General features: G+C 33.4%; 2 protein-coding genes across 3 annotated transcripts in view; one reads left to right on the forward strand and one right to left on the reverse strand.

The window, feature by feature from the left end:
- Positions 1-731: 731 nt before the first annotated feature.
- Positions 732-9,882, reverse strand: mRpL19 (mitochondrial ribosomal protein L19). Its single transcript, XM_085957222.1, has 6 exons — positions 9,704-9,882; positions 9,370-9,609; positions 7,460-7,602; positions 3,148-3,327; positions 2,325-2,479; positions 732-990 (listed from the first exon to the last, which is right to left on the reverse strand). The coding sequence occupies exons 1-6, from the start codon at positions 9,774-9,776 to the stop codon at positions 864-866; spliced, it is 918 nt and encodes a 305-aa protein (XP_085813348.1). The 5' UTR covers positions 9,777-9,882; the 3' UTR covers positions 732-863.
- A 258-nt stretch (positions 9,883-10,140) lies between these two features.
- Positions 10,141-13,136, forward strand: part of LOC147065446 (uncharacterized) — a 28,637-nt gene continuing 25,641 nt past the window's right edge. For both annotated transcript variants that reach the window (XM_085957195.1, XM_085957196.1), the window contains exons 1-2: positions 10,141-10,227; positions 11,212-12,064. In XM_085957195.1, coding sequence (XP_085813321.1) covers positions 11,238-12,064 — 827 coding nt within the window. In that variant the 5' untranslated portion in view covers positions 10,141-10,227; positions 11,212-11,237. The remainder of the gene's footprint in view (positions 10,228-11,211; positions 12,065-13,136) is intronic.

Consider the following 13,136-nt stretch of genomic DNA (forward strand, 5'->3'; position numbering starts at 1 on the left):
ACTCCTTTCTGTCATTTGAATTGCTGTATTTATCAAAATTGGTGATATTATATTTATCTACATACTCAAATCGTTATCATCATCATCATCAACTAGGATCAATCCACTGCTGGATGAAGGATTCCGCAACCTCATTCTACTACTATCAGCGAAATGTCAAACTGTCTGACGTGAATAAAAAACCCATCCCGAAGAGAAAACTATGGCGCCATCTATGCATACTTCACAATTATATTAAAATCTAACACCGCCAAGCCATCTGCAAGACCTAGCGAGACAGACTGGCGAGAGCCAGCTGGCTCAGCTAGTATGTATAAATGATATGATTTCTTGTATTTTTTCATCATACTTCATACTTGAACTATGTAGTTGTCCAGTATCGACACAACAATGTACTTATTTTGAAATGTTAATATTCTTGAAGTAAAATAGCACCGTAGGTGAATTGTTTACTATGGGAGCAAATTTGTGATGTGTTTACCTCACTTATCTGGTTGACTCACCACGCCGAGCCTCTAGACTAGCGCCATGTTAGCCCCCCCCCCTTATGGGGTCGTGATTGTGACTGATTCAGAGGATTTGGTTAAGACATACCGCATTGCAATATGTATTATGAAATACAGAATCAGAATCAAGGAAAGTAGAATAATGGAGGTACATAACTTACTTTGAAATCAATAGCCTCATTTGTTCTCAACACACAGTAAAATTAATAATAGTATACCACAGTGTTCTTTAAATATCACTTTATTCAACTAAACAACGAATCCTTATACATAACATCTAAATATTCTAAATCATAACAAAATTACAAAGGCTTCATGAAAATGCACAAGGAATATTTAACTGCATACATTGCTAAGTTACGCCTTCTTCGGTATAATAAATGCTCTTTTCCGGGATGTCTTCTTTCTCATAAGTTCCAATTGATGTAATTGAGAATAAACATCGGCCCAGACTTCGCTCTGCTCTTCTTCGGGAATGGTGGCCCTGGTAAAAAAAAAACAAATTGTGCTTAATAATTATGATACCTTAATACTTAACGAGTCGATCGCACCACATGAGTCGTAAAAATGTAAAAAGGGTGTGTATTCAACTGTAATAGAATATGATGTAATTAATATTTTAAAGGGGAAGCATTAACCATTCCTATTTTTATTTTGTTAACCAGTGTATGTGAAATTTGTTTTCAAATTAACATGAGGAAGCCCACGTGATTTCGTCGTATCACTTGATTCGTATTGCATCACCTATGGTCTGCAGCAGGAGTGATAGAGAGAAAAAATGTGAATCCATATACCTTAAATTGAGGGATAGTTTCCCCTTACCGTTGCGCAGTATGCTCTTTCCACAGTAGAATAGTTTTAACAATGAGTGCAATACGATTAGGAAATTGAAAAAATTCAAGATCCCAAGTCAGTGATGCCATTAGATGGAGAGAAAGCCTTTTCTTTTATAAATCAGTACTTACAGAAATATTCAGAAAAATTTTCTTGAATGTGTCATAAAATCGAATAACACTTTCTGGGATATATCGTTATTTGAATTTTCTAGTTGATTCCTAATGCAGCAAAGAGATATTAAGCACTGCCTAATTTTATTAGATCTTTATTATGTATTTATATATAATTATTACATTACGATGGCCGAGCGGCGAACACGTCATCTCATAATGTTGTGGGTCCCAGGTTCGAATCCTGGGTCTGGTAAATAACACATATTGTTTTTTAATGTGTGTTTGGAAAATATGGACCTAATAAGTTGAACAAGTGGCTAACATCCATTTCTCGTGAAAACAAAAATCTGTTAATACAAAACTCCACTTTGTGGAGACCTATATAATCTTCGCCGGATCGGACATGGTTAAAAAAAAATTTTGGCCAATCTAACAAAAAAACTCAACTTTCATTCTGGATGGAAGATTTAAATTTTTTAAAAAATACTTGAAAATGAAAGATACTACTAAAAATTCTCGACCTGGATTATTTTAGGGATTTTTTTTTGGGAAAAGCACTCGGTTTAAGTCAAGAGTGCTGTACTTTAAAGATAGTTACTGCAATGAAATGATAAAACAAGTGCATTATGTACATATGCGTTGGGCAAGATTATTATCGCTCTAAATCTCCCATGAAAATGAATATTAATCTTATAAATCATAAGAATATTAATTAGCAGGCAATAAGAAATAAATTTTCATGTTTTTTTTCATGGGTGTATCATGGTTCAGTTTCAGATAAATTATGCCTTCGATATTGATAATGAAAAATGATTCAGCATCAAGGTTTCATTCGAGTTAACAAAGACATGTATACGGATTGAATTACCTATAATCCTTCATCAAATCAAATTTTTCCCAGGGTTTCGCATGTTTCTTCATTCTTACGAAATCAATTGGCCTCAAATGCGCTTCTATTCCTATAACTCCTTTCAAGTCCTGACGTTCCCATCTCTCACGCCAGGGTTTCGGCTTCAATTTTATCTAAACAAACATAGGTACATACATGGATTAATAAACATATTAATTATTTTTCTACAAGTGATGTATAGGGGACATGAAAATCTGTGGAACTAGGTGGAAAACCAACTCAAGGATATACAAAAAAAATATCTAAATTTTTGTGAATCATTTTGGGATCTTAATGAGGACATCTACAATATTACAGAAATGTGCCTCATGTAAAATAATGAAAAGAAGCACGCGGCGTATCTCCCGTATCGACTAACTAGTGGTAGATACTACATGTGTATGTCTGAATGGGATCCGGTGACAACATAATATGTATGCACCAGTGGTGTATGGTCCATTGCAACGCAATTTTTTGATAAATATCTACATACATACATATGTATTTTTATTATTTTTAAACCGTGTTAAAAGCAAAAAAATCAGTGTAAATAAAAAATAATCAGAACTTTTTAAACCGTGTTAAAAGCAAAAAAATCAGTGTAAATAAAAAATAATCAGAACTTTTTAAACCGTGTAAAAAAAAAGGGGTGCATAAAGAGGATCGGGTGTGTTTCAAGGCACCAACCACTTTTATATTTTATATAAAACAATTGAACCCCTTAAATATTTTAGCGTAAGACAAAATGATGTTACACAATTATGATGGATAATAAAAAATATTTTTTGCTTGTAAAACATACCTGCATTTTATTAACGGGCACCTCTGCCCCTTCTGGAAGTATTTCAGGTTCCATGTCAAAGTCAAATGTGCTGTATTCGCTTGGCGCATCTCTCAGGTAATGGAGAGTGTCATCAAGACGCTTTTCAAGGCGTAATACTTGCATTTTTTGAATAGTCGGGTCATACATTTCAAACCATATCTGAAAATAAAAAGGTGGAATAAATCGGTCAATGGCAATCGCATTCAAAACTTAACTGAAAGGATTTAATGTACGTATAATAATAAACCATACATTTATATTTAACCTGAACAGTGCCACGGACAAGTTATCTCGCCAAAGCATGTATGTCGCGTCAGGCCATGGACGAGTTAACTCGCGGGTTCTTGTAAATGTCATAACTTCTGAATGAAATGTTTGTGTATATTTTCTAAACAATATTTATCATTTTAGTGTGAAAATATTCACGATAAACTAGAGAAACATGTTGATTTGGCAAATTTTCACAAATATTTATCATTCTGTTCCTAATTCATATTTTTTAAGAGATTTATTTTATTCCAAAAATAGCTGGCCTACTCTATGGCAACATCTTCTTGGTTACGTGCATTGATATAATATTACTTAGATGAGTAGTTTCCATACAAATGTCATTTTAAAACTGTACCACAAAAGAAGATACTACGAGTATCACCTTATAATATTTCCTTATAGGTATAATGCGTTAAGACCGTTATTATTGATTGCCGAATATCAGCCGTATGTACAAGGGGTGTAAAACTTAATTTCTGTGGATGGAATAGTGATTCCAAGGGATTTCGAAAAACACTGTTTATGGCATTCAAAAATAATCAAGAACGTACTGGGAATATTAGTTTTCATTTCTTAAAATATTATGTTAGTAATATTTATTACATTTTTATATAATATATTGCCTTTTCTGTTACACTGTGTATAATCTATATAGGTATGCATTGTTAGAATAATAACCGTGTTGAGTATGAATACAATAATTAGTCACATTGATATAATTGTCTTAATATTGTACCGAATATGAGAGATATTACATTTTCACGTTATATTTTTATCAATAAAGCGTTTTTAAATGTCTAGTTTAATAAGTCGAATGGAAATTATTATATTTTTATTATTTTATTTAAACTCTATATTTCTGTCCATTTAATGCTTCTCTGTGCCGCGAAGAATTCTGAAGTCCCATTTATTATATGTTGATTTTAATATTTTATATAACAATTATAACGGTATAATAATTGCAAGATAAAAAGAACTTTTTATGTACAATGTTTTTAAATATTCTGTTGAATTATTATGCTCAATATGCGCAAACTTGTACTTGATATGAAGTAAATAAAAAACAAACAAACAAACAAACAAATATAGAATACTGAAATGTCATTTTGATTTCCATAGTAACGCACGTATATATTAATTATTTAGTTGCTAGGACCACCCCCTTAGCAACCAATAATAGTCTTTTACTTTTTACGGATTTTTCTGAAATAACTTTCCATACAAAACAGAATTAACTGAAAATGAATTCAATTCTGCTTAAAGATGGCTAAAAGTATTAAAAGAATGCATTGGCATCGTGTTCTGATATATTCTAAAAGTTTCAAATGTCTAGCTAGTCAGGAAGTTAGTTAAAATCGATTGTAAGATTTGTACTGGACAAACAAGAATACGAGCTAATAAAAAAGGTTGTAAAAATTGTACTTAATGATAGGTAATTATATATCGTTAGATTAACTATTGAATTGATTATAATATACGAATATGAAAACATGACGGTACAAGAAAAATATTAAAGTTTACTGAGTAACATAAATAATATACCTACGCGATATCAAAAGCATATGGTAAAACAAAATATTACTTTCATATTATATTGGTAGTTATTGTAAATTGAGACTACTGTTTTATTTTAATAAGAAATGCGCCACATTTAAGTATTATCACATCACATCACACTCCCTTCATTTTTATTCGTCATTTAAAATTGCAGCACTTCTTTTACAAATTAATATATTTTATTTTCATTTATCTCAATTCACTCCTGTACATAAAACTTGCAAGCAAATAAAAAAAAGCATACGGGGTGAGCAGAGAAAGTTGTCGTTGGTTAGTAAGTTCGAGTAAGATGGAAGATAGATAAGGCTTACTCGTGGGTATTGCCAGGTGGCTTTCGAGACAAATATTAATTGAGCGTATATTGAGTATAGTCTACTGATATTAAAACAGTAAGTTTCGCCACTGGCCGGGTCAAAGAAAATCGGGGGTCATTTTAAGAAGCATATGGTTCATCCAGTATTTTACATCAATGGCTACGTGTTAAAACTGTGAACTAACATGCTCCTCCCATTTTTAACCGCACTTCCATAATAAACTAACAAGCTCCTCCCATTTAGACGACAACAGAGCCTTCCTTCACGTAGCCAAGAAGATGTCGTACAATACAAGTGTCCATCTAGTAAAAATTGGCTGGCAGTGATAAGGTTAACAAAATTTCATAAATATTAACAGATGAACGTTAGGTGCAAAGCACACATAAGGCGGTAGCTGGACAGTGCGGTCAACAATTTTACATGCAGTTCGACCACTCAACCAAAATACAACATAGTCTGATATTGCAGAACCCACTAAACGTGATGGATCGGCTCAGTTTATTGGCGCTAGAGGTTATATTGAATGGCGAGCGCCCTTTATGTCAAATGCTTAATTTTTGATGTTCTTATCAATTTGAACTCTTCGCCAATAAATTCTTCGATTTACTCTAGACAAACAATTCACTACATCATTACTAAACTGGGCAGAACGGTAGCCTACCATTTGTTTGCGATGAGCAATGCCCATGTCTCGCCACACCCGTCTCCTGTGAGATTGATGAATAATGTTTTTGAAACAATTATTAGGTAATACAACAGTTTTTGATAACAATTTTATTGTTTCTTGGTACAGATGCATTTTCAGAATGATCTATACTACAGGGTTTCCCAAACTATGTTCTGTGGAACTATAACTACGGATTCTATAGTTATGTCAAAACTGGTAGGTTTTGTCTGCTTTGTCTTTGAATGCGTTGCAGCGCATGTATGAATAAATTTTTTATCAGTAACATATCAATATTCAAGAATCTTTCAACCACGAGTTGTTGCACGTAAATGCCAGTTCAATTAATAAATCGACGTTCAGTTATTAAATTGGTAACTATTCAATCAAAAATATTTTATTACTTTTATCGACAAAGGGGGTTATTTAATATTTATACAGCAGGCATGTCCAACGCGTCAATCATGGAATGAATTACGATCGATGTAAAAAGGCTATACATTAAATTGTATTATAAAATGATTTTGTTGAGATTTAGAAGAGGAAGCATTTAACATTCCTATTTTTACTTCTATAACGGCTTACTTGTGAAAAGTTGTTTTCAAATTAATCATGAGCTAGACCTCGGAGGTTTGTATCACTTGATTCGTATTGTATCACTCACGGTCTGAGACAGGAGTTAGAAAAAGAGAAGATGCGAAAAAACGCTTTAAAATGAGGCGTAGTTTTTCTGTCACCGTCGCGCAGTAGGCTTTTTGCTATGCATACCGTCGGTCCCTATTAAAAAAGTCGGATCTGCAAAATGCTATTTTTCAGTACGAGCAATCAAAGATGTTTCATCAAAAATCCTTTGTGACCTTATTGCTTGCCATAATGAATAAAAATACGGGTTATAGAAACTTTTCTAAACGTTTATAAAAACATCCGTGAACATAGCAGCAACTGTCAGATCCGATGCATCTTGCTCACACACGCCCAGCCAACAATGTCGGTTGGTAAGAACCGACATTGTTATTCGGACACTCTCGGTATATCTGTCATTTTTAACTTGAATATCTCGAAATTTTTCAAACAAACAAAAAAAACTGTGATTGTGGTATAAATGTTTAAAGTGTTTAAATAACTTTTACATAATAATCCGAAAATGACAAAAGTTCAGATCCGACTTTTTTAATAGGGACCGACGATACGATGAGTGCCCAAAAGAAGATCAAAGCTTATCATTAAAAAGGTGAATGGGAAATTGAATATTTCTTTGCAATGGTGAAAAACAAGTGCTGTTGTTTAATTTGTAATGCCTCACACATTCTCAGCCAAACGTAATACATTATTTGTTCAAGTTGAAGAATGAAAATTGGAGCGTTGTAGATTACTGCCAGTTTTGATACTGAATAATAGATGGCAGCCTATTTGAAGTTGAAAAATGTTCGAAATGAAGAAGTTCTCAGCAATATGCAGTGGTTCAAACTATCGCATTGGTATATACCTCGATTCCTTGATGATCGACGATATTTCTTAAAGTAAAATTAGCTCTCAAGCCACAGCCCGCTTTATCGATACAAATTCCAACAAACTTGCTTGTTTTTCCTTGAGAATGAGGATCTGATGATGTAATAGATACAATTGAACCTAAAAACAAAATCATGGTTTAGTTGAGGAATCGAGAGTCATTAATTTAATATGAATATCAGAAGGATTAATATGAGGATCAACCTGGATATAATTTTTTTATTGCCGCTACAGAATTATGTTTACCTGTAAACATTGCAATAAATTTAGATATAAACTGTAATTTTTTTCTTCAATCAGAATACATATATAAGGTATACAAGATTTTAAGAATGTTTAGATTTTTTATTATCGAAAATACATAATTTTGAAAAACCAAAGTAAAACAGTTTCACCAAACGGGATTTAAACTCACATCTTTCGTCGTAGACATTGATAGCTCAAAGAATTAGGCCTCGGGCAGTGAAAAGTGTTTGAATCCCATTTGGTTCAATTTTTTTCTAGGAATTTTTCTAATAGTTAAATAAAATGGAGACAGTAGACCTACATATAATAAAGATACCTAATTCATATTATGAAGTTGCTTCTAATGATAATAGGACAATTTTCTATAAATGTACCAGAATATTTTTATTGAATACAAATACACTACAACAGGGGTGGCCAACTTGTGTATTGTTGATGTGATCGACTTTTGCATTAAATTACAATTTGTAAACCACCTTTGAAATGAACAACAATGAACGCATCGATATGGATTCTCACCAGTATTTGTTTTTTTTTTAAATCACCGAGGGCGAGTTTTTAAATGAGCAAACATCGCATTGACATAATTCGTCAGCAGTATCATTTTTCATGTTTTGAGATCACTGGGCCGCAAGCATTTAAACGTATTATATAATATATTATTTTGTGTATTTAAATGAGCAACCATCGCATTTCATGGTTTTTCGGGAGGTATGAGTATTGAATTTAAATGAACATAAATTGTGTACCTGTATTGTATTGATACAGTTTTTCACAAAAACCAGAAATTTTCCAAAAGCAGAATTGGAATATTTTTGTAAATGGTACCCAATCCGTTTTTAATTTGGAATATGATCAAAGTTTCTTTGTTGGGAGATCTTTGACCAACATTGAATATTCATTTTTATTATCATTAATCCTTTATATTCCGCAATTAGTTAATTGATGTAATTATTATGGTGCGTAAACGAAATTTCGGCAGTTAAATGGTTTATAGCTATTAATCATGGAACTCGTTGCAATTTTGCATTTTATTTATGTAAATCTTTTTTCTGTTAGAAACATTGATCACAGAACATTAAAAAATGCGATACCTACTGTAAAATTATGAATAGGTACCTGCTGCCCACACCTGCCCAACAAGTTGTTAAAATGAAGTGTTGCAACTTTTTGCGATGAATGGATTCCAAGTTAAAATGTATAAATATAAGTAAAGTGTATAAATTAAAATATAAATACGAATTTGCAAATTAATTTATAGCAACTGTGTATGATACCTAAATGCTGCCAGAACATTGAAATAAAAAATGTTTAATATTATCATTATGTTGATTTAACTCGAAGGAAGGAATGGAAAAGTGAAAATAAAATAATAAGAGAGATGGCCAACAGGTGTGAAGTCTTATCTTTATGCATTGAATTTACCAATACAATCAATGCTTCTACAAGACACAAATCTATTTTTAAATTATGCCAATAATAATGTTCCATATTATAGTCAGTGAAGCTAGGGACAGGAGAATGTCGGAAGACAATGAGAGTAGTAAAAGTGAACTCACATGGAATAAGAGTAAGATTTTTTTTAAATATTATGAAATATGCACTTACTATGGTTAGGAAAATTCTAGGCAAAATACTTACCAACGTAGAATTCCGGCAAATCTAACTGTGCTCTCCTATTCATCATATCCATACGTTCTAATTTTTCTCTCATTAAATTACGCCTTTTGACATCGGGATCTGGCAAAAATTCTGGATAGACATGCTTCAGATTCGGAGGTGTCGAAGGCTTCCTTTTTTTCAAATTATCTTTAACCGCATCATCCGGGGAAAGTATGTCAACCTTGGGTAATGAAGATAAACATCGACCATGTTTAAGTGCTAAAATAAATTTTAATTCTTTTAAATCAAAACAATCTAGACAAAAATAAGCACATAACCTCAAAGACTAGATATTATTAATGAAAATACCAACCATTTACTGTACTCGACTTGAAAAGAAATCTTGACTCCACAGATGTTAGTAGTTTCCAAATTGGATGTGCCATATTTAGTCATTCGTGGACAATTCCCTATCAAATTACAATATTCGATAAGCAGTCACTGACCGCAAAATTCAGACGTCCATTTTAAAAATTGGTTGAAGCGTAAGGTGAGGTGTTCTGGTGTTGCAACACAAAAATATAAAAAGAAAAAGAACATGGCCGCTATAAATAAGTGAAAAAATATAGAAATTACTTTTTTTCTATGATTTTTAAATTAAAAGTGACGAGAAAAATAAAGCAAAATAATTTGTACGATGAATGTTTGTTATCGAATAACTATGAACTAATATGAAGCAGAGCTATTTTAGACATTGACAAAGGTTAAAAAAACGTTATTTGGCTCGAGAATAGCAACATTTCCATTCGTAGTATCGGAACTTGCAGATCGTCGTTTTCGTTTGGGATTGACGTTCCGCTGATCTTGTTTTCTTTTTATTCAGATTCAATGGCTGTGGTAAGTGAAGCTTATACCTGCATTTTATTGATTTTGTGGCCCAATAAATTTTAAATAGGTCAACTGTAACTTGTTGTATTTCTGTACGACTCGGATACCCGCGCTGTTGCATCGTTACGTGGGAACTGCGATTAATTTATTGTTATTTTGATAAGTGTTAAAACATTGGTGATCAAGATCATCGCCATTAGCCATTGTGGGCGACAGCCAAAAACGTGGTTTCATTAATTGTAATGTCCAGGTGATGAATCATGTCTGCGCGATATTTTTATATTGATTTTGTTCAACTTATACGATTCATAGAATATTATGACGTCCAAAAGTAATGATTTGTGTTATTTTTGGCGGGAACGCGGATATGTGCGTAGCCCTCTTCAGCTGTCAGTCTTCACGGGAGACTTGTACAATTAAAATTTGTTTGCCTCGCGAATTGTTTACAAAACCCACTGTAATTTATTGCTACCTAGTTTATATAAGTATCGTAATTAGGTCAATATTGTGTATTGGTTTATTTCGTATTTGTGAAGTTACTCATGGCCTCTGACATCGCAATAAATTTGTCTAGCCGCAATATTTTAATAATATGGAGCTGCGCAGTCACTCGTTTCCAAAATATTTAAAAGTGTGGGTGTTCCATTTGATATTTTTCTTTTTTTTTAAACGACGTAAATTATTGCATTATTGTTTCATTCTTATCATTAAGTAAAATTAATATGAGTGTTGGGCCAATGATAATTATTACTAAGGTTTTTTTACATTATAATAATAATATAATAGGTACCTATAAAGCGGTATTTCATTTGAAAATAACCGTATAAAGTAACATCCTCTCTATTGCAGTGGTCTTTAATTTAATTGATATCAGTGCCCCCTATAAGTTTTACCTAATTCAGCCAAATATCAATAATCGTTTTGAGGAATCATTCAACGAGCCTTGCTTAGCTTAGTTAACATAATATTCATTCCCTATTTCTCCGTTTTCAGATATATCCGTAAGTGGGCCTTATAACATGGATAATCTCCGAGGCCATGACGTGTACGAGGCCCGTTACGAAGAAGATAGCGCAGTCGCGCCTTCGTGTTGCCAAGCGTGCCTGTGCTGCGAGAACGAAGGCAGGGCGAGACTGCGGCGTCGGTGCAAAAGTGAAGGCCTCGAGAAGTCTCCTTTCCAAAACCTATCGATAGCGCAAGACTGGCCTAATAATTCTAAACAGCCTTCGATAAACAATCATTTTCCACCCGTCACCGGAAGAACGGAAGCGCGCAAGCTCCCTCAACGACCCACCACCCCTAAATGCCACTACATTAAGTTTCACAGCATAAGAGAATCGCACACCCCGACGGAAATCATACAGATACAACCGAGCGAATCGGATGTGCAATACGACCGGTGTCAGCAGAACGGCGAATGCCCGGATATCCAATCTAGACTTTCGCCGCACAAAAACGCCATGCCTAAAGTTATAGTCTGCGGCCGGGAGCCGTGTAACGGAAGACAGAACAGTTGGAGGGATGTTAGACCGGTTTATAATGTGTCGCCTAGCAAATTAATCGAAAATGAAGAACCCCGTTTATCAATGTTGGAAGAATACAAAGAGAAATACGGAGAAAATAGGCCTAATTCGGGGGATATGAAACAGTATAATATGCCCCTGAAATCTATCCTTGTAAATAATACTAGAAGAAGTGCTTCGCCGAGCTATTTTAGAAAGTCTGTCAAAGGCAAACCCCCCCCTGATTGGACTCAACCCGAAGTTAACGGAGTGTCAGCTGAATCCAAGAGAAGAGTACGCGCGAGGAGTGAATCTGAAAAAAATGTTTGCATGCCAAGAGAAAGGTATAATAAACCATTATTTTCTTTTACCCCGCTAGAATTTATTATATGCTTCTGTAGTTGGTCAACATAAATGTATATAAGTAAATTCCTGATTTTTTGTATTTAACCCTTAACACTCGAGTGCCGCCATATCGGCGGCATTAGAAGTTTCCCGTATTACTCGAGTGCCGCCGTAGCGGCGGCACGCCAATAAAGTAATTTTTTGTAATATTTTCAGCAATTTTTATAATGCGATTTCAATCAAGTTAGAATGAATAATAATAGGTTATTACATTTATCTGAGAAAGAAGTCGGAAAAAGAATACTGCGTGCGTAATTTCAACATAGTATTTTTATCGGAATCTTCTCTTTTTTTATTCGTAGGTCGCTTGCTTGCAAGCAATGTTTTTTTGTCACATAAATTTTGTTTATTGAACGTTTCCAGACTAGAGTGAACTGAAGTCGTTTGTCACGCATGATTTTGAAGTGTTTATTTTTTTTATTGGTTCTCGCTTGCGCAGGGGCGTCTCGTATAGTTTACAGTTTTATATTTGAATAGACTGTTTTTGATGACAATACTTACTATTATATTATGCCGATTCAGAACCTTACAAATATAATGTGAAATACTCTAATGAGTCAAATGAAAATTATTACGTATCGATTTATTATTTTTTGAGAAATCTTTTGATAATGTGTACCGCACTGGGAATGAGTTGTTATGAGCCCGAAACTAATTTAGAAGATTTACGAGACGGCCGCTTATATTACAAGTGTATTTGAAGGCAAATCATTTGGATCATATTTACAGTCATAACTATATGTATGGACGATTTACACTTTATAGCCACTTCTCTACATACCGCTATTTCATTACGATTCTGTGATAAGCCAGGATTACATATTGGAGATTGCTTTGTGAAATACCACACAATGAAGAATTATAAATAAACTAAAAATAAGTACAGTATATTATTATAAATCTATTTTATAGAAATAAAAAAAAAAAAAAAATTTTACATTTTTTTCACCAATTAAATGTTTTATATCGAAATTATGCTTGTTACGGAAAAAAGTCTCGAGTGGGTGGTAT

The sequence above is a fragment of the Rhyacophila brunnea genome, unplaced genomic scaffold (assembly GCF_057557595.1).
Source record: "Rhyacophila brunnea isolate RB1 unplaced genomic scaffold, BYU_Rbru_1.0 scaffold_6, whole genome shotgun sequence".
In the NCBI taxonomy this organism is placed as follows: domain Eukaryota; kingdom Metazoa; phylum Arthropoda; class Insecta; order Trichoptera; family Rhyacophilidae; genus Rhyacophila; species Rhyacophila brunnea.